Source organism: Gavia stellata, chromosome 14, assembly GCF_030936135.1.
Source record: "Gavia stellata isolate bGavSte3 chromosome 14, bGavSte3.hap2, whole genome shotgun sequence".
Classification (NCBI taxonomy): Eukaryota; Metazoa; Chordata; class Aves; order Gaviiformes; family Gaviidae; genus Gavia; species Gavia stellata.
This window is the reverse complement of record NC_082607.1, coordinates 806283-827286: the sequence shown is the minus strand read 5'-3', so window position 1 is coordinate 827286 and position 21004 is coordinate 806283. Positions and strand designations below refer to the sequence as shown.

The 21004-nt window shown below is 50.5% G+C and overlaps 2 protein-coding genes across 2 annotated transcripts in view; one reads left to right on the top strand and one right to left on the bottom strand.

Moving 5' to 3' along the window:
• Positions 1–3962: 3962 nt before the first annotated feature.
• On the bottom strand, positions 3963–11200 carry YIPF6 (Yip1 domain family member 6). The gene is made up of 7 exons (XM_059824364.1): positions 11141–11200; positions 10036–10164; positions 9429–9507; positions 8974–9016; positions 7814–7939; positions 7551–7708; positions 3963–6959 (listed from the first exon to the last, which is right to left on the bottom strand). The coding sequence occupies exons 1-7, from the start codon at positions 11177–11179 to the stop codon at positions 6841–6843; spliced, it is 693 nt and encodes a 230-aa protein (XP_059680347.1). The 5' UTR covers positions 11180–11200; the 3' UTR covers positions 3963–6840.
• Positions 11201–12620: 1420 nt separating this feature from the next.
• The window catches only part of OPHN1 (oligophrenin 1), a 69278-nt gene continuing 60894 nt past the window's right edge, over positions 12621–21004 (top strand). The window contains exon 1 of the mRNA XM_059824218.1: positions 12621–12780. Coding sequence (XP_059680201.1) covers positions 12627–12780 — 154 coding nt within the window. The 5' untranslated portion in view covers positions 12621–12626. The remainder of the gene's footprint in view (positions 12781–21004) is intronic.

Here is a 21004-nt window from a genome sequence, read left to right as displayed (position 1 = left end):
CTCAACCTGTCCACATCAAGCATCTTTCGCTGGTGGAGGGTCCCCGCCTTCCCTGCAGCATGGCTGGGGTCTCCTCCTCCTCCTCCCCAGGGCAGCCTGGCTGCGCAGCACCCTGCAGGTAGGCTCACCCTTCCCTGGCCAAGCAGGGCGGTCCAGGAGCGAGGAGCTCGGGCTGCCTCAGTTTCCCCTTTTCTGCAGCGGTTTGTGCACGAGGAGGAAGGCACACAGCGCACCCATATCCCCACAGCACCGGAGGGCAGGTCCCTCTTACTCAGGGACCTTTGGGCATGAGAAAGAGCAGGTGGCTTCCTCCCGGCTGGAAAAGGAACGTGTGGCATGAAGGACCACATTTCAGATCATCTGCTTCACTAAGAGGTGTATTTAGAAGAGTCTGATTAACAAACGGGATTTTCTGACTTTAAATTAGTTACAATTCTTAAAGATTACATTAAAGGGTGAGGTCATTTTGTCTATAGTAACCTTGCAAAAACCAGTTAATATTGACCAACATTATTGACATACAAAGTTTCCAGAAAACAAATCCAAAACCCACAGAAAGCACATCATTGTAGCCACTGGCAAAATCTTAATATTTGTAAGCACCTCATTACCAGTCAGTCTGCACTTGTATTTAAGTTACACTCTTCTTTTTGCTGAGCATCCTCCCCCTTGCCCCAACGACAGGGAAGTTGACGCAGACTATGAGGGAGAGGAGGCAACAACCCATCTGCTCAATGAGCGTCAGCAATGGGCCACGCACAAACTGCTGACAGGCCAGGGTGGTCTCAGACCGATTCTTTCAGGGGCAACAATTTTGCTTCCAAAAGCAAAGCTAAATAGATGGCAAAACACCGCTTCTGCAAAAAGGGCAAGTTTTTTGACACTTTTGATACCCTTGATAACATCTCTCTTACTAATACGCAAGGCAAGCTGCTTGGATTACTCTAGCATGGCTCCAAAAGCAAGACTATCTTAAAATTTGCTATGCACCTATATAAGACCAATTTTAAAATGTTAAGCATCTAATAAGCCCTGACTCTGACTGTACAAAATAGTCTTAAAATTTGCTCAGTTTTCCACCCACCGATGACTTGGGCAAGGGGGAAAAAAATTGCATTGAGCAATTGCTCTGTGACACGCAGAAGTGTAAGAGGATGGTATGCTTCAGAGCATAAACACATTAATTGGCTAATAGACGGAAATAATTCAGAAGGTCTTAATGATTTCCTATGCGCAATTCTAGGTGAAGTTATTTTCATGCATATCTTGATTGTTGTTGTCTTGGGGGAAAAAAAAGACATGCTTAATCATTTCCCCGCTGCCATAATAAATAGGCTTTTTTAAAAAATGCCCCTTGTTGAACGAAAGTAATCTTCTTGCTCAAAATTGCATAAGTATTTCAGTAAACGCAGACCAGGTGGAGACCCTGTAGCACGAGCAGGTCAGGCACGTCGGAAGGAGTCCCTTCCCACCTTGGCCGAGGTCGGAAGCTCAGGACTCACCTCCCCGACGCTGCCTGTAAGCCGCTGCCCTCGCTGAACAGGGCACGAGAAAAGGGGCTGCTGCACCCCAGATCTCCGATGGAACAGAAAAAGCCAAGGGGAGGAAGAAGAAGAGAAAAAGCCAAGGGGAGGAAGAAGAAGAGAAAAAGCCAAGGGGAGGAAGAAGAAGAGAAAAAGCCAAGGGGAGGAAGAAGAAGAGAAAAAGCCAAGCTCTAAGGGCCTGCAAGGTCGTGCCGCCCTCTTGCGACTGCCGGGACGTCGTGGCCTTCCCCAGAACCACCAAGGGCCCCGCAGCACGGTGAGCCACAGCCCCGCTGCCACCGCCCGGGGAAGGCTCCGCAGCCAAGGTGCCAGGCTGCTGCGGGGTTGTCCCCGCTGCCACCCCACGGCACAGTGCAAGAGCGCGGACATACTTCAGGCACTTCAAATTCCAGTACGGTCAGGGATGGCTTTTAATTGCCATTTATTAGGCCACCTTCCTACCAAGTTTCAGCTTCCTCCTCACCGGTGCCTTATTTAGTCCCCCAATACTTTAATCACGGCACCCAAGTCCCGGTGAGGACCCCTTGGGCAGACTTGTGTCACTGAGGTGGTTACCGAGACCTTCCTCCCCCGAAGCTGTAGGCCACGAGAGACAGGGGTTGCCTGCACAAATACCAATGTGAGGGTAAACCAGCAGAGCTGTTCGTTCCCTTTGGCAGAGTCTGCGACCAGACAGGAGCGCAGGCAAGATATAAGCACGAGCAGACTGATGTTTGGCTCAGCTTCGATGGGTTCTGGCGCATGTGCCTGACGCATCCTGCTCCGGGGTACAGAGCGCTCGGTGTCGGACCGGGGAAAAGCGCTGGGCAGGGACCTGGGGAGGCTTCCACTCTTCTGCCTTGCTGCTGTTGTCAATACACGGCTCCCCTTCGATGTCTCATCCTTGCAGAACCTGAGCGTTACTGGCACTCGGGCATCTCTCTCATGGACCTGTAATAACTTCAGGGCTTTTTTTTCCTCCCCAGAATGCAGAAGTGCTGATCCCCTACAGCACTGACTGGCGCAGGACAATGGCCCAGCATACGCAGACTGGATGCTCGCTCTGGTCCTTGTGCCAAGAAAACGCTAGCACAACTGGCTAAAACAGAAGAACATCAAATACTTACATTTATCTGTAATAGCAGCAATGTTCTTCTAGCAGAGGGAAAAAGGATTTATAACTCACCCTGGTGCTTCTACCGACATCTACTGATGCACAGACACACAATTTAAATGCCTAAAAGCGTTCCATAGGCACAGGAGTAGGGAATTCAGCTGTTTTTCTGCCCCACCTTCTTTTAATTCACCCCAAACTCCCAGGCCATATAAAATGCCTTTCTTTGTCCAAGTTTTGGCAGGATCCCTCTGGAGTGCCTCCATGCTTTAGGAGAGGCTCCGCCAGCCAAAGGTGCTGCCTCCCACCCAGGCAGCCCGGCCCGGGGAGCGGCGGTGGGACAGGCCATGCTTTACCACTAACCAGAAGTACAGCCTACACAGTACTTCAATCCACACATAAGATTGCGCACATGCCTTTCAGGGTGTTTTAATTTATAAATTTTAAAGTTAAAACAAATAAATTATTTTCATTGGTATTCAATAGATCAAAATTAAATTCAGACTCAAACACATACAACAACTTCAGTTGACAACACAGTGTTAAAAAAATCTTAGTAGGAAAGAAAGCCTGGTTTATGCATCAGAAAATCATCCGCTTTCTCTACAGAAAAGTTAAAGCATTTCATTAAAGGCAAGACATCTGCTTTTCTCCTTGCTACCCTTCCCTCAGCCAGCTTTCAACAAAAAGGAAGAGACTTTTTCCCCTTGGAAAGCATGACAATTGAGTTACCACAGACATTTTCAGAACAAATTAAAAATATATGTTGTGGTAATAAGGATTACTTACCTGCATGCATTTTTGGAGGAATGCGTTCTGTAACAGGCTGAACAAGATGAAGTCCTGTTCCACATACAGGCACTCTCACCTCCCTCATGTAATACCATCATTTTAAAGTACTATCATCAACATGAATTCTGGGCAGTCTGCGAATATCAAATAAGCTCGAGGTATTTTGCTTGCCTAAACCTGAAATTTCTCAGTCGTGCTTTAATGTGCCCATATCTAGTTCGCTTTGGGAACCACCTGTTTGCTGAGGGGCAAGCCAATTCAATAAAAGCGGTGGCTCTACAGAACATCAAAGTTTGGCTGAGGAACAAATTCCAGTTTTGGCTTCTTAATTTTTTGAAGTCACATAAGACAGTTAATCTTCAATCAATCAATCTGATGCTCATTTCCACTGGTGCTCATCGCTTGCTCTCTCTGCCTAAACAATTATATTCTACTTATAAAAAGGGCTAAGCTTTTCAATAGATTATCAAGTTGAAAGGCCAAGCCATTCTTAGTGAAGCTCTTCCAGAACTGACTATAACATTGGGGGGGGGGGGGGGGGGATTATTTTTGACAAGGTATACTACGTGCTTTTAAGTGTATTGGCACCAAGCAGATCTCACACGACAGAAAGCTGAGAGGACAAGGTGAATCAGGCAACGAGCTACAGCAATTATAATTCCTGGCCGAGGACATTAACATCCTCTACTCTCTGCTAGAGGAAACACCGATTAAAAAACCCACTATGCGTAAGAAGTGCATCTTCATTCAACTGGAGGCATGAAAACTCAGAAAATCTAGTTTCCTGCCTGCATCCTGCCAGCTAAAACCTTAGGGCAAGTTACATCTTTAGTGATATAAATCCACTTAAAGATTTTACAGCTTTAGAAGATGATGGCTTCCATACTAAAGAAGGATTACCATGAGTCAAAAAACAAACCAAAGTAATAAAAAAAAAAAAAGAAAAAAAAAAATCACACCTTCACCATAGAACCAGTATATTTCTGACTACGCTTTCAGATTAAAAACACCTCTTGACTAAAAACTTCGGTGACCAGCTGAAAAGTAAATCTGGTTAATGTAAAAATAATTTTCTTCTCTCTTGTATAAGCCAAGAGCAATGTTACAGAACAAACCATCACGAGACTTACATCTAAGTCAAAAACAAGCAAGGAAAAAGCTGGGATGTTCATTCTTCTTAAAAAGAATTTTACTTCTTTTCAAAAAGATACTGGATCAATTAAATGTTACTCCAATTATCTTTCAGACAGAATACCAACTTAAGTCACAGGACACTACAGAGATAGAATTCCAAGGATTTCTCTAAAAGTATGGTTAAATTCTTGTGCCGCAGCAGGAAAGAAAGATTTGGCTCAAAGAATACCACTGCAGCCACCAACAGCATTACTATCTACTTCCCTTGAATATTTCTTTTTAGCTTCATAAAGCTCAACTAACATTTAAATGAACAGAAAACTGCGCACTTAAAAGAAAAATCACATTCCATACCAGTAACAATTTCATGGAAGTTTAAAAATTCCCCATTTTCATTGTATACCCATGCCTATGAAATGCTACAGCTCCTCTCGCAGCACCTTAGAACAGCCACGGACAAAGGTGTACGGCAGGCAGCGAGAACAGCCGTCAGCATCACACACACCGGCTGGTAATGACTGCTCTGCAGCAAAGCTGGGTCCCTGCCAAGAGCAACTGATTTTTCCTTCCCTCTTCTCCACACTCCCAGAAATGCAAAAATGTACATTTAATCTGCACATTTAGAAATTTCCATCCCAACTGTCAAATACTTATAGTGTTTATAGCAGAAACTGCACTTTTGTACATAAATGAGGCATATTTACACCTCAGCAGGACCCACGTACATCAATTTCAAGTCTATCTGCACTACTATAGGAAAAAGAAAATACAATGTTCATTTTCAGGAAAAGTGACGAAATTTTCAACAGCAGCTTTTTCACTCCCACATGTTTCAAAGCTCTCCCCTTGGATTGCTTACTGAAAATAATGGACAACATAAATAATTTCTGTACAGTTTTCAAAAAGCAATTCTCCAGGTCTCAATCCCTATGCTGAAATATAAGCGGCACACTTGTACACCTATGTATGGTTCTTCAGGAAAGGTACGCAACTGCACCTACAGAGACTTGGAGAAGAAAACCTCCTCCCTTTTATAAAAGATATTAAGCAAAAAAAAAAAAAACAAAACTAAAAAACCACTAAAGTTTCTCACATCTCATTGTAAGTACAAAGAAACAATATGCAAATTTGTATGCATTTATGTTGAAACGCTGTCCATGTAAACAACCAAATGAGAAGTCACATACAAGCAGTTAAGACTGGAATTCATATCCTACTTCCCAGCAGCCACCGTATTCATCATGATTAGTTTCCTTCCTCCAACCCATTTTAAAACTTCCGGGCATTAAGTCCTGGTGGGGTATGTTAGCACCCAAACATCTTACATGTCAAAACCTCAACTTACTTCACAAACTTTAGAGATTTTTTTAACATATATATACACATACACACTTTACTTGGTACTCTCCAGCCAATTTTCCATTCTCTGTATGCAGAGTGACAGCTAAGTCCCTGTTGCAAACCAGTCTCAACTGTTTCTCCAGGACTTAACTCTCTAATCTATGGCCACATGAAAAGATTTGTAACTATCCAGCGTAAACACGCTCCCTCTCACGCGATAGATGGGTTAGTCAGTGTAACTATGGTGTTGAAGGCATTTGGCTGAAATGCTCTTTCTTGACATATGAAGGGATGAAACATAAATACACAATACATGAATATGAGCAAAAGCAGTTCCCTTCCGCCCAGCTCCAATTAACTGCAAAATGGACCCAACTTATTTTTTGCTGAAATCTGATTTCAACTGAAAGCTCACAGTCCTATGATGCACTTTATATACATTTCTCCACTCTAAGTGAATGAAAAAGAACAGGAGTCAAACACATTTCTTCCCTACCCAACACATAACAGCAATGAAGTTCCATTACTTCATAAGGCATATTCATCTTCAGTGAGAATCCAAGCACAAGCAAGAACTCTGCCAAATCGTGTGATCCTGTAACTTCACCTTCATCTACCCAACGTCTCGGAATTCCGGGATCACCCGCTCTGTTCCTCAGGCGGAATACTCCCTGTCACAGCAGGCATTTTTTATTTAACACAACTAAAGAGTAGGGCTAAATAAAAATCCCCTCAGCAGCTGGACCTCCGTATCTTTCAAAAAGAGGGACACACAAATGACCAATTTTTGCAGTTCTCTGGCTTTATCCCATAACCTGCCTTTTTACAGTATCTATATATATTTATAAATTAGAAAGAGATAAAGCCAATGATTAACTGCAACATTCATGAAAAAACTTCAGTCCGTGTTAGAGTCTCTTCTCTTCTGATCAGAGATCACTGAGGTGTGAAGGTAAGAATCATCCAGCTGATAACAAAGTAGAAGAGGAAGATGGGGTACACAACAAGAGCTTTGCGGTTTGGAGGCTGACTGTCTGCCAGGAAAGCTGTAGATGCTGGTGAAAAAGAAAAATACTTGAAATATGAGCAGCGTAAAACCGAAAGTCTAAGATCCACTGCAGACGTTAACAATTTTGAATTAGGATCTGCATTACAATTATGTTGAAAGAGAAAACAGAGTAATCCATTGCTCAATACCAATGGTCTGTAATCACCAATTAAAGCTTTCTTTATCATATAGAAAGATAAATGCTGATTAACATTCTGTAACAAGAGTCTGACTTAGAGATTAAGAACAGGAGAAATAATGCAAATGCATCTATATGAAATTAACATTTTCTAATAGTATTTATAACATAGATCACAGAGTAAAATACCCAGTAGTCTCACACAGGGTTTAATATTAAATTATCATCTTTCTCCCAAAGGCAATTTGCATATGACTGTGAAAATCAACAGGAGCAGAGGCTGAATCTCTGCCAACACAAGGATTGGAAGAACTATTTCTACAATACTTCAGCAGCATAGGAAACACCTCGAACTACAATATCCATTGGCTTTACCCAACAGAATGCATGCAGATCTATCTCCTTAAGCATGGCACTACTCAGCGCACACAACAGTGTTATAATGCTAAAGGTACTCACCTAACGTTGACCAACCAAACATAGCTACTACTACAATAAGACGTATAATGAAGCTGACAGTCCCAGAACCCGCCAGCAGTACCAGCCTGCAGACCAGCATTGCTACTGTCAGGGGCAGGACACAGTAACCCAGAACGCACAGGCTCTGAAAAAAGGATCTGGAAAGGAGAGACGGAAATGGGAAAAAAGTAGTCAATAAAAAGCATTGCAGAAACTCCAGGCACGGGAGCATTTTAACCTCTACTAAATAAACCAGCACTCACATAGTTCCTCCGAGAAGCTTTGAGTTTAGCGTGATGACAACTGCACCAAACCAGATGATGACAAAGACCTCAGCAAACTGGGGCCCTCCATCATCTTTACTATCTGCTGATCCACCTTGAAGCATCCTGTTGAGGGCAACAGATAAAAGGAGTCATTTGCAATTGATGACCGAGATTTCATAGACTTGGAGTAGATGACAGAATAGGAGCCCAAAACATTGATCCCCAGTTAGGCTGCAGACCAATTATTTTTCATCTGTTTTCTTATTTTCAGTAGTATCCTTAATTTTGAATAGGAAAGGAAAATGGTTGTGGGTTAATTGAGGGCTTTTCAGTTCATTTGTTTACTTGTTTTGAGGACTGTGTAAGCACACAGAAGAGAATAAAGCCATAGACAACAGGCTAAAAGATGAAAATTAAAGTACCAAACGTTTGGTAACCTCCCAAAGGAGGCAGTGTAGCGCATGAAAAAACACATGAAAGCCTTAAGAAAAGCTTATAACTACTACAGGACACAAGCAACACAAAGCCTGGAAAAATGAGCATGCATTGATTTGAATATTTAAATTACACTGTGTACTTCTGCTAAAGCTTTACCAACATTTTACTGAACAGTTTCTGTACATTGAGTACATAAGTGTGCCTCAATTAGTTGATATCACTAACATTTCCATCCTGCCCCAGCAGATCTGCACACATATGCTCCAGTGGAGCACCAGGAACTCCTGAGAGCCACCATCATCTCCCATCTATGAACTACTACAGCTGCCTCTCTTTTTCCATCGCTTCTCCAGGATACGTAGTACATCCACTGCAGCTTTTAGACAAAGGTTTTGGCCTCGAGGTTAGGGTCAAAGTCGGCCAAACGCATTAGAATCAAGGACAATGTGAATCGGGATACCTTTCAGTAAAATCATCTTAAAACAGGGGACCAGGAAGAGTTCACCCTTAAACCCGAAGTTTAAAGAAGAGAGGTCCTAACGGGCTTGAAGTGTCACAAACACATTTCATAAGAAAATCTAAACAGGCAGTGTTTGCAGAAGACCAGAGAAGGATCAGATGAACTTGATCTCAACACATGTAATCAGAAAGTTTTCATTTGTCATTTCTCCAATGTGAAAGACTATAAAAACACAAATCCACCCGCTATAAGTACTTACAGCGCAAGTGAGACACAAAGCACCAAAGGGCCCCAAAGATCCCCTGTAGGTAAAGGAAAAAATAAAATCATAAATATCATAGAATTATGGTCTGTTTTATTTTCCTGGGAGTAACAAAGCGCCTTTTCCAACTCCCAGTGTATCACTTCCCATATTACACTTTCTTATAATTTTCTTATTTAGCATCTTATGACACATCCTATAATATAATTTATTCAAAGCCTGCCAACTGTAAAAGCTACCTGTTCTATATATTCTGGCACATGCTCCACCTTTAAAGAGCTTTGGTAACACTCTGATTTTTCATGTTTGCTACTCAGCATTCTACAACAAGAGAAAGAACATGGAACAGACACTTCTGAATCACCGTTCCCCTGAACTCTTCCTTCTCCAGTGTAGGCAAAGCCTGCTGGCAAAATATCCTTTCAAGATTTTGAAATTCTTCTTATACGTACAGTCTCTGAGGAGCGCACTACTCTTCTTCGGATACATGACATGGACAAATTTCTTCCCAACAGCCTTCAGATCTCTCATCTGAAATGAGGAAGTAACACTTTAATTTATCCCTTCATAAAAATTACAGTTCACAACTAAAAGCAGCAACATAGAAGTAAAGTAGTATTGATGGTAAATCAAGATAGGATCCAACCCAAAAATTTCTGCAGCATCCTTTGCAACAAACGCCTGCTTTTTCTACGTTCCTTAACCACCACAATATTTTATCCTTTAGTAACACCCAATTAAGAACAACAATTTGCTTGCTCCTCTGGGAGAAGAAAATTACTGAAAAATCCTATTAGCCTGGACAGTCTTCTTCCAAGCTTTATCTGAGGCCTTTACTCATGCAAAGATTTTGAGATCACAGAGAAACTTTGGGGCCATAATTCAGATATTTTTTCACCCACAAGAATTCATTTTACATAGCTAGTTCTAAAAAAACCACCAAACTTACGATGAAGTACAAGTCAAGCAGAGCTATGCAAACCCACAGTTTTTGCATAACAGTTGGCCAAAGACATCAGCCAAACACATGTTTTACCATAGACACAGGCACAGACTCACAATAGTATCCCTAACAGGCTCATCCAGGGTGGAGTAGTCTTCATCAGGAGAGCCAGATCCGACAGGAACAGTAATCTCCCCTTCCACTGGAATGTCTTCAGATATCGACACATCTGCGAGACCTGCAAACTAAACGTTTTTTAAAACCTTTAGAAAAAAAGAAATACAAACCAGCTCATATTCACTTCAGATGTTTTTCAGCTGGGTTTAGGATGAAAACAACTGCTCAGAACTCAAAGACACAACACTTAACACATTCAACAACAGAGCCCAGCCGTGGTCTACCTGATTTAAACAGTTCACAGTCTAAAGAGGTGAGTAGACATGTATAAGCAAAGCATTTCTGTTTTCTTCAGTAACTCCCAGTAACCTGCTTTTTGTCCTCTATTTGGACAGCAATAACTAATGGAAGTAAAAAGCTTGTTTGGGTTTTTTAAGTAATGTAATGCCCAACAGCTGTACAGCCACACCAACGCAGCTGAGTACACCCTCTTTCACAGCCTCCACGGAGAAACAACTCGTGAGAAACCGTACACACACCTATAGCCCGAGCACAAAGCCAAGGCTGTTAAGCGCCCAACGTTAACAAAACTGATTTCCTCCACCCAAGCAGAAGATTAAAGCACTCGAGTTCCCAGAGATGGAAGCAAACAGAGAACAGCCCGACCAGTTCTACAGTGAACTCTAGGGCAGACAGGGCTGGCGGCAAGCAGCAGGGAGGGAGCAGCAGGAGTCCCTGCCCTCCCTGCGAGCCGGCGGCCCCCGAGGGCTCCCGGCCCCCCGCTCCCGCCTGCTCCCCCGGCACCTGAGCGGCAGCCTGCCCCTGCTTCGGCGAGGGAGGGCCGAGCACCCCCGGCCCTCCGCACCGCGCACCGCCCTCCGCGCTCAGGCGGCGGCGGCGCCCGGAGCCCAGAGCACCCGGAGCGCCGCGGGGCCCTCTCCTGCCCGGCAAAGGCAGGGGCCGGGCGGGCCGCACACCCCGCCGCGGCCGCGGCCGCAGCCCCAACCCCAACCCCGCAGCCGAGCTCCGCCGCCCCGCCTGCGGCCCTCCACAGCTCGCCGGGAGGGACCGGGGACGCCCGCCCGCTCCCGCCGCCCCGCTCACCAACGGCCCCCCGGCGCCGCTCCCCTCCGCCGCCGCCATCTTGACTGCCTGGGCGACGTGGAGCCCGTGTGTACGTCATCAACGCGCGCGGCGACCGCTGCCGGGTCACGCGCCGCCAGGGCGTCCGTGGCAACGCGGGCCAGCCACCTCCTCCCCGCCCCGCCCCGCCGGCAGGGGGCGCCTTCGCCTGGCCCGCGGCGGCGGCACCCACCGTAGCCCCCGCGGCCTGCCCCGGCCCGGCCCGCTGAGGCCTCCGCCGTGTCCCCCGCCCGGCCAGCGGCGCCCGGGTGCGGGCTCGGCAGGGAGGCCAGCCCCAGGCCTTGCCGGAACGAAACAACGGCCCGGCGCAGCGCGGGCCTGGCCGCGGGGACGGGCTGGGAGGCGCCGCGGCCCCCGCTGGGGCCGGTGAGGGGCCTGAGCGGGCACGGCTGGGGACCTCGGCGGGAGGGGGCTGCGGCGAGCCGGCGGGGCAGGAGGGAGGTGGCGCCCGGCCGCGGAGCGGGGGCACCTGCCCGCCTCGGCTCCTGCCGCGTCGCTGTAACGGGACGCGCTCGGTTCTTGCGTCAAACGAGTAAAAAGGCGACGGATCCGAAACCGGCCCTGGCAACGGAATGGACCCCGTCCTCCGGCGGCGCCTGAGGGCACGTCGGGGCAGCCCCTCCTCCGCTACCGCCCGCCGGCCTGTCCCCGGGTCCCCCTCGCAGGGGCAGGCCGATCACCCCTTCCCGCCCGCCCGGGAGCAACCGAGGAGCGCTCACTGACGCTAACGAGGCGGCACGGGGAGAGCGCTGGCACGGAGAGCCCGGGAGCTCACCGCAGCCGCGCCTCTGGGGGGAGCCGAGCGGCCGGCAGCGACCGGCGGCGGGAGGGAGAACAGCACCCGGGGGGCCCGGCGGGCCGCAGCCCGCGCCGGCGGAGCGGGGCTAGGCCGCTGACTGCGGCCGGGCCGGGGCCGGGGACGGGAGCGGGGCGGCGCAGGCCCGCACGGCTGCGGGGCTTTCACAGCGGGGGGCGGCCGCAGGGAGCAGCCGCGCTGCGGGGCGGGCCGGGCCTGCCCCGCCCGGCGGGGGGCACCGCTCCTCCCCGCCCGCACCGGGGGGCTGCGGGCGCGGCCCCGCCGAACTACAAGTCCCGGCAGCGCCGGGGCCGCCGGAAGCGGGGGTCGGGCGCGGCGGGGGTCGCCTCAGCCGAGCCGCGCGGCCGGGCCCGGGCCAGCTCGCCCCGCAGCAGCGCGGCCCGGCGGCGCCGGGGCCGGCCCCGCGCAGGCAGGCGGCGGGGCGGGGGTGCCGCGGGCCGGTGCAGGCCCCGCCCGCCCGAACCTCCCGGGGCAGGGCCGGGCCGGGCCGGGGGCGGTGCCCGGCGGGGCGGGGCGGGCCGGGGCGGTGGCATGGCCGGGGCGCGGGGCGGAGGGAGGGCGCCGTAGCCGCGCCCGCCCGCCCCGCAGCGCGGCGGTGCCGGCGGCGGGAGGAGCGGCCGCCGCGAAGCCATGGGGCACCCGCCGCTGGAGTTCAGCGACTGCTACCTGGACAGCCCCGACTTCCGAGAGCGGCTGAAGTGCTACGAGCAGGAGCTGGAGCGGACCAACAAGTTCATCAAGGAGGTGATCAAGGACGGCAACGCGCTCATCGCCGCCATACGGGGTGAGCGGCCGGCGGCCGGGGAGCGGCGGCGCGGCGGGGGCCCGGTGGCCTCCAGCCCTGGGGCAGCGGGGGGGGGCCGGCGGTGGGCCGTTGGGTGCTGCTCCGCGGGCGGGGCCCCTCCGAGGCTGCCCCGGGAGCAGCCGGCGCCTCCGCCGCGGGCTGAGCGGGGTTCCTCCGTCTTGAGCGTGGCCCCGCGGACGCGTCCCTGGAGCCCGCCTTCGCTTGGCTCCCGCGGAGCCTCGGGCCCGCGGCCGGCGGCGGGTGGGCTGTCGGGCGGCGGGCGGGGCTGGCCCCGGGCCGCGCAGGTGGGACCCCGGCCTCGGGCCAGCTGGGCCGAGGCTGCCGGCGCCGCCGGGCACCGGCTGCCGAGCCCCTGCGCTCCCCCGGGCACCGCCTTCCTCTAAGGAGAACCATCGCGTCCTCGGGGGAGACGCTCGATTATTTCGCTTCGCCGCGGAGCGGGGGGAGCGCGGCCGGGGCAGCGCGGGTCCCCTCGCCACCCGGCCCTGCTCCCCTGGGCAGCCCGCGGCGAGGGCGAGAGAAACGGTCGTCAGGCCTTCTTGCGTTGTGGGTGGCGTATTCCTTTTCTAGCAACGGTGAGAGTTCTTTACAATTAAACGTCGATTCCAGCGTTGACTTCAAAGAAGTCCCTTCTTCAGAAGTACGGACTGCGACCTCCGAGGTGCCTGGGCCGGGTTGTCTCATCGGAAAGCACGCAGTCCTCTGTGTCTAACGCTATACTGACCTGACCTTCTGCTTGCAATTTTTTCCCCCCCAAGAGCCGTAGATATACTTTCCCTGTGTCGTCTCTCACGTCTTCTCCACTTTTATAAATGTGCGTAAAAACATGGCCAAAAGTGTAGGACAGCACAGCAGCTATGAACGCTGCGCTTGCACCAGGCCAAGTGAAGACAAATAAAAAAAATCAGCGGGGCAGACTCCGATCATACGCTGTTTTTCTTGCCGGCTGGTTGGTTTTTAGTTGGTATTAATAGGTTTAGCTGCTGCCCTTTTGTTAAGAGTAATTCAGAGCTTCCTTGTTATCAAGGCCATGGCTGGAATAGCCTGTGTTTGCCCATCTGGAAAACAGTGAAGACAAAAGCTAGTAGGACTGACACAGCAGACGTCACAGGGCTGTAAGATGCTAAAATGTATTTAAAAAAAAAAACAAACCCAAATCTCTGCTCAGTCTGGGGGTGGGGGGGAAGTAATCCAGTGGGATTTTAACAAGCCTGCTTGTTAATGTAAATACTTTGCTTTTTCTTCATCACTTTTGTCGAAACCGCTTCCCTTTTTAGTGTTTGTAAAACCTAATGCTGCGCTCGGAGTAGGGATGTGAGGGGATTTTGCTGTGTCAGCAGACCCGTCCCAGTGAGACTGGCGAAGGAGGAAGGGGAGAAGTAGAAGGAAACTGGGTACACCCAGACAGCACAGATAACCCCCCAGGACTGAGGAAGCCCCGAATTTCTTGCCTGAAATGCTGTGGGGGTGTTTTTGTGCTGTTTTCTTTTTCCACAGTGCAGCTGAACCGGCGGGCGGGGGGCAGCCTGGCAGAGCAGGCTGCTGGGCTCCGCTGGGGAGGGTGCTGGGGCCAACACATGCCTGGGCATCCATCAGCTCCCGGGGATTCACCCCATCCCATTTAGTTAACAGATAACTTTTTAAAAAAAGCAATTCTAGGCCTCCGTCTCTGAATCCTGTCCATACGGAACTGTGGATAGGAATTTGGGACTACTCACTGTCTGTTGCCTAAACACCTTGGGCTGGTGGGTGGTAGGTCCTGCTCCCCGGTCGGTGGCAGCAATGGCTGTCGATTCGCTTCTGCCCCTTGGCAGTGCTTTGGGATGGATCTGTCCCACAGCAGCTGGGAAGCAAAGGTGGTGATAGTTTCACCAGGAGAGAGAGTGAGATCTCTTCGTCAAGGGTTAATTACGATGATTGTTCCGACTGGACCTGTTGTCTGTCCAGAGGTCCTTTCCTCCGCCTTACCCTTTTAATGGGTGAGGCACCCTCGTGGTTAAACCTTTGGCCAAACTGCCCCAAGGTACTGACTCACTGCACTGAGTACAGACCTCTGGTGGCTTTGCAGATGTATATATTGTCTGTGGGTTTCCTGATAAATTAATGAATAAACTCCAAGATAAGTTTTAAAGCAAATCCATCCCCCGTTTTGCTCAGACTTGTAGAAACGTCAAACACCTGCTGTCTCCAGCTGGCCGGCTTTTCAGCCTGACACGGTGATGGAAACTGCTGAACAAAAGACTCGGGTGCAGCACAGTCTGGATGCAAACACATGCATCCGCGTGAATTATGCAAACGCAGCAATGCTCATGCAGGCTACCAAGAAAAGAAATGCACTTCCCCATTGCAGAAAAACATGGTCTGCTGGGCTTTACGTGATCTGCCGTAAACACAGTCCACACTTAGACTCCAAAACCTGAGTTGTCTTTTATTTTCCATTTGCCAAGTAATAGGAAAAAAAGTGAGCGTGACTTTATGTGGAGCTCTGCAGGACCTTCAGTTCGTGCGCTGGATGAAGCCGGGTGGCTTTGAGTCGTCTCCGATACGAGGAGCACGTATGTGGTTTTTTTTCTGGGTTGCTGGTAGTGTTCCTGTTGAAAGTGTCCAGCCAGTTAAGGTTGTCTCAGCCTACCTGCTGGGTAGTAAAATATTAGGACTGTTCCAGCAGAGTCTCTAGAAACTAAAAAAGAAAAAACCCACTCAGTATCACTTTATTATGGCAGCAGCACAAGCTAGGCATCCAACATCTAGTAAGTGCTACTTCAGTGACTTCTCTTTGGAGATTTTTGGATGTCTTTTGACTTTTTTGTAGCCCTTTTACTGGTAGATTAATTCACCATAATCGTATTTGTAGCAAATTAATATGTGAATTTGAGCGCAAATTTTTTAAACAAGTCATTCAAGTACCACGGAATTGTAAATGTGTATATTAAATGCTTCCAGTGGTATATGTCTAGCTGGTAGGTGCACTGTTTTAATTAAATGGATTGCTTCTTTTACAAATGCACGTACTCCCTTCCGTTTCCCGGTTTTAAGCCCGTTCGCTCCGTCCCATCCGTGGGGATGGTCAGTGATGGCGAGCGGTGAATCACTGTGAGTGTGACCTGGCTGTGATGTGCTGCGAGGAGCAGTTTTAAGGCAGCCACGTCTTTACTCCAGGCTTGTTTACCGGTGTTGATACGCACCGGTCTCGAGGCCCTAAGTGATTCCTATGTGTGGCACGCACAAGTAGTGCAGGCAGCCAGCGCTTTCTCAAGGAGACAAGCGAAGGTTCGGGGGTGCCCACCCGCTGTCCTGGAGAGGAGGAGAGGCGAGTCCCCCTTCCCGCGGGAGATGCCATGGCATGGAGATGTGCTGGGGGTTGTCCCTGCCGGGGAGTCCATCTGTCGACACAGATCGGGAGCATTGCTCCCGCTGGCCACCAAGCCGAAACTGCCACTCCTGAGCTCCCGGACGAGGAGGCAAGGGCAGCGGGGACCCACGGCGGGGGGACGTGGGCCTTGGTGGAGAAATTCATCCACTTCTGAGCTGCTGCTCCTCTGCAGGAGTCTGCCAACTTCAGCTTCCCTTCGCGTTTCTAATGAAAAGCTGAACTTGCCCTCCCATTCCCTTCCCTTCCCCAACCCAGGAGAGGCTGGAAGCGCAGCCAGGGCTGCAGGGTAAGTGCTTTCCCAGGCAGTGGGGCTTCCCTGCCTCTTGCTCCGCTGTAGGGAGAAGCAGGAGGGAGTACTGTGCCCGGCACAGTTGTTCAGGGGCCAGCACTGGAAACCGTCCCTGGAAAGCCCTGCCTCTGTTGGGCTGGCGGTGGGGCAGAGCCAGGAGCAGCTCCCGCACTGGTTAGCTCGGGGTGGGGAGCGGGCTGAAGGAGGGCTTTCAGCAGCAGCCATGGCTTGTGTGGCTCCAAAGCACATGCGTTGGAGGAGGCTGGTCTGGGGGCTGCAGAAAGCCCCCACGCGAATGGGAAGGCACGTGCTCGTGGTTTCAGTCGTGCTGTCCTGCTCCACGAAGGAGGGAGGCAGTAAGGGGGAACTTCAGCTCCCCTTGGTCTGCTACGTGCCTCGCTTTCCCCTTCTGCAGAGCAGATAGCGCTTCAGGGCTTTGTCTGAAGTGGGGGGGCTGTTACCCGAATGAGGGGTGCACTTCGGTGCCTTAAACTCCTCTTGCCTTTCGAGGGATTAAGAGAAACTGGTTCCACCCCACCTACCCCACTCTGACATGTTACCAGCTGAAATAGTTAAAATACCAGGGATAAAGCCCTCCCAAGTGTCATGCAGCTTCCCACGTCCTGATGTGGGGATTGTGTGATTATAGTCACACAGTTGCTGCCTTAAAGTGTGTTTTTTTTTCTTTTGCTGACTGACAAACCCCCAACAGTTGACTATACGTGGGACACCGTAAGGTAACCAAGTATAAGGTTGTGCCAAATGAGACATTAAACTGACTAAAGCACAGAAAAATATTGTTCATTTGTAATAATCTTGGGCGTGCAAGTCAGTGATAGCAAATAAGTTACTTTGAGACAGAAATGTGAGTTATTTTTGTTGTAGAGTTGGCTGCATCCCTTCTTTTTTGTGCCAGGAGTATGCAGAGTCGCTGGCAGTGCCAAGTGACGATGCTGGTCCCATACGTTGCGCTGGCAGCGCTGAAGCCCCTCCGTGGCCTCGCCCTGTCCAGGGAGGGAGCGGGGCTGGGAGGTCAGCCTTCCTCCCCAGGGCTGGGGTGGCCAGCCGGTGTCTTCGCCTGCAGCGCGGTTCCTTGGCACTCTGTAGGCCAGCGCTGCTCCGGAGCTGCTTCGCTCACCCCCGAAAGCCGAGCTCTGCCCTCCTTGCGGGCCCCTGTGGGAACTGCAAGGTCCCCTTACTCGGAGCGTGCCGGGCTGGAGTCCGTCTGCCCCCTTGGGCTGGCCAGGGCTCGGCGTGGGCACCGGGGGTCCAGCCCCGGCAGCACCTTCTTTGCATCCCGGAGCTCGCAGCCCCGTGCCGTGGTGGCCCGCGCTGGCGTCGCAGACAAGACTCGCTGTAGGCTGCGTGCTCGAGGCCACGGGCCAGGATGTCTGAAGCAGGTGACGGTGTAGCATCACAGTTGTTGTAAGAATGGCTTCTTTACAGCATTTTCTTTCTGTGGCTCAACACGTTGGGTTTTTCAGAATCTCTCCTGCTTGCTGCACTCTGCTCTGTGTGTGGTAATGCAAAACCATCTATTTCCCCTGGTCTTTGATCTTCTCTCGCAATTATATATCAAATGGAGTTTGAGAAATGTCAAGTTGAGGCTCTTTTTATTAAAGTACGAGTGCTGCAATGGTGTAAACTGTCTTCTGAAGCTGGAAGAGCTTTGAGTTCTCATGCAAATGTTGCATGTGTGGTTTTGAACTTGATTTCTGTACTGGGTAAAGCTTTGCAGATTGCTTCTGACTTTGCATGTCAGTTAACCAGCCTCTCCAGGCAGTGCAAGTGTTTTATCCTGGAAGGATAACATGATAGAGGAATGTGTAGAGGCGTCTATGCCTGCGAAGCACATGGCAGTCTGTAGTAAAAGGGACAGGGTGGGCTTTTCCCCTAGAATGGGGGAGAATGGGGACGCAGGGAAGTTTCCGCCGTCATCCTCTTCCCCACAGGTCTGGCACCGCAGCGCTGTGTGTGGGAATCAGCTTGTCGGCTCAGGGGACTCTGCAGTCCTCAGCGTGGCAGACCTGTTCTCGACAAGTTTCTGTGCTGTTGTTAGAGGTGGTGCTTGAGAGCTTACCACTTTGGAGCGTAGAAAGCAGAGTGTCGACAGAGCGTGGTATTTTAATGAGATTAAAGCAGCTTTGGAGTGGCCCATCTGCCCGATTCCTGCAGAAATCCCGTGCTCTGGCTCATATAAAGTCTATAGAGGCAAAGGCTTGAATATGTTACTGTGTTCGAGCCAGAGAGCGGGTTTTGCCTATGTCCGAACAAACCTAAAGCTCCTCTGGAAAAGGGGGAAGAGGAGCGAGTCTGCCCCACGCGTGCCCTTCTGCTGGCGCAGGAACGGCTGCAGCTCTCCAGGCAAACATTAGCTCTGCACTCCTGGCAGAGCTCGGCATCGACGCGCCTGCATTAGAAATATCCCGTCCCACAAAGACAGCTTAGTTGTGAGCCAGCATACGGCACATTAATGAAGACATGCACAGAAATCGTCCGTGTGGATGCATAGAGGCCCTCTGTCTGATGGAAACTGCCCACTACACCCCGAGGAATCTGGAGTCTGAACAAGACTCGTATAAGCAGTTCCTCTGATGCCACTGGCTAGGCGAGCGTGAAGGGGCTGCTCGTGAGCCCCGGGTCGGTAATGCAGCTGCTGCTGAGCGGATCTGACTTCTTAAATGTTGGTTTGTCCTCTTCTTTCTCCTCCGGTTGTATCCTTGCACTCTCCTGATGCTGTGCTCCAGCAACAGTCAGTACCCGAGCCTTACCTTGGACGGATGCGGGATCAGACCCTGTACCAGTAGGCACGGCTCTCAGAACAAAGAGTTGGCCCTGGCTGGGTATAATCAGCTGGGTAAGGTCTCGGTGGTCTCGTTAGCTTGGCGGGTCTGCTGTCCCTGCATTTGGATGTGGCGTTTGTCATTACACCAGCTTAGGGGTGCGTTAGCAGGAAGAAAGGAAAGTAAGTGGCTTCTTGGCTGTTTTATCAGTATCTTGCTTGGCTGCAGAGCACTATGGGGAACCTGAGCCCGGAGCTGCAGATGGAGCAAGTGACTGAACGCTCCTGCCCGGAGCGGGGCTGAGTTCAGCCGGGTATCAGCCCCGCTTCCTCCTCACTCACCTTCCAAATGAAGGAGGTTGGGGAAAGCATCACAGAGAAGAAACGCAGACGCAGATCTGTTGGTTGTCCCCTGGCGCTTTCCCACTGAAGCATCACTGAAGTCTTTTGTTTCGCTCTGGACCTGGTTTTCCACCCGTGCTGGTGGCACTGGGAGGAGCTGCCTTGGGCTGACTCTTCAGAAGGGGATGATGGCTCACTGCTGCAGGGACAACCTTTCTCTCTGAGCACATTACACCACAGCAGCTAGTGTTAAGCTGTTTCTGGACTTTAGCAGGGGAAAAAATGACTTGCTGGAAAATATCTCACTCTCCTCGAGCAATAATGTATTCTCCTTGTACTTGTCCGCTCCTTGCCGGTCTTCTCCAACCGCCCTGGGGCTTTCATCCAGTAAGGGCTCCAGCCTGGTCAGGTGCGCACTGAAGCGTGCAGCAAATTCCTTCCTTCCTTGCTTTGTTGCTGCAGCCACTGCTTTCCTACTGTTATCCTAATTCTTACAGGAAGATTTTCAGAAGCACAAGTAGTTACTACCGGTAACTTTTAAAATTTTCTCCTAACTTCTCAGGTCTAGCTGTCTGAGGAGACATCAGACCTACACCCAGCTTAAAAACAATCAATTGCTTTAGGGTGATGTTGTATAGACCTAGACACCTCCTAGATGTTACTGAGTGTAATTGGTTTAGTTAAAGACATCGAGGGCATGCTAGTTTAGCCAGGAACCAGGATCCTCTGCAAAAGAGACGCTTGCAGTAATAGAATGAAAATGTCTTCTTAAGGACTTGGAGACCTACGTGCTCCTGAGTACCACTGTGCTACAGCACTGCGGGCTGTGGTTTGCACCATCTTATGGCAAAGGTAATAGTAGAAACACCTGGAAGCTGTTCATACAGAGACCTTGGGAGGCCTTGAGCTGACAAACTGTATGTGCCTGTGTATGTCTGTATGTTGGAGAGACCACAGTACTCTGCAGTACTGGTAACACACAATACCATTTACAGAAGTGATACTGGAAGTACTCTGGCATCATTGACCTAATATGATGTGCATAACGATATCCACCAAATGTGATTCCTTCCACTGGAAAAAATCACATCCCCTTTTTTTCCCTCTATGGGCCTATGTCTCTGCCTTTGAGTGGAGCGGGAGTTCAAATTCCCCGTCCCCTGCAGCAGCTCTGAAATGATGCTCAACTTGCAAAAAAAAGTTTCCGAGTCTGTACATCAACGCAGCGGACTTAGCTCATGTGCCGCCGGCGCTGCTCTCCCTGGTGAGCATCCGTGCTCTGTGGGTGTCCTCAGGACAGGTAGGAAGAGGGGAGTCTCTTTGCAGCCGGCAGACGATGAAGCAGCTTGTTTTCCTGGGCTGTAGGCACTGTGCACAGAATCTAGGGCCCCAAGTTGGTGCAAATCTAAAACAGACG

Bases quoted from the DNA above. Each gene is read 5' to 3' on its own strand.
- YIPF6 (XM_059824364.1), bottom strand. From the start codon at position 11,179: ATGGCGGCGGCGGAGGGGAGCGGCGCCGGGGGGCCGTTG. The intron at 10,165-11,140 runs GTGAGCGGGGCG...AAAAACGTTTAG, and splicing joins GCGGCGCCGGGGGGCCGTTG to TTTGCAGGTCTCGCAGATGT. The intron at 6,960-7,550 runs GTGAGTACCTTT...CTTTTTCACCAG, and splicing joins GTTTGGTTGGTCAACGTTAG to CATCTACAGCTTTCCTGGCA.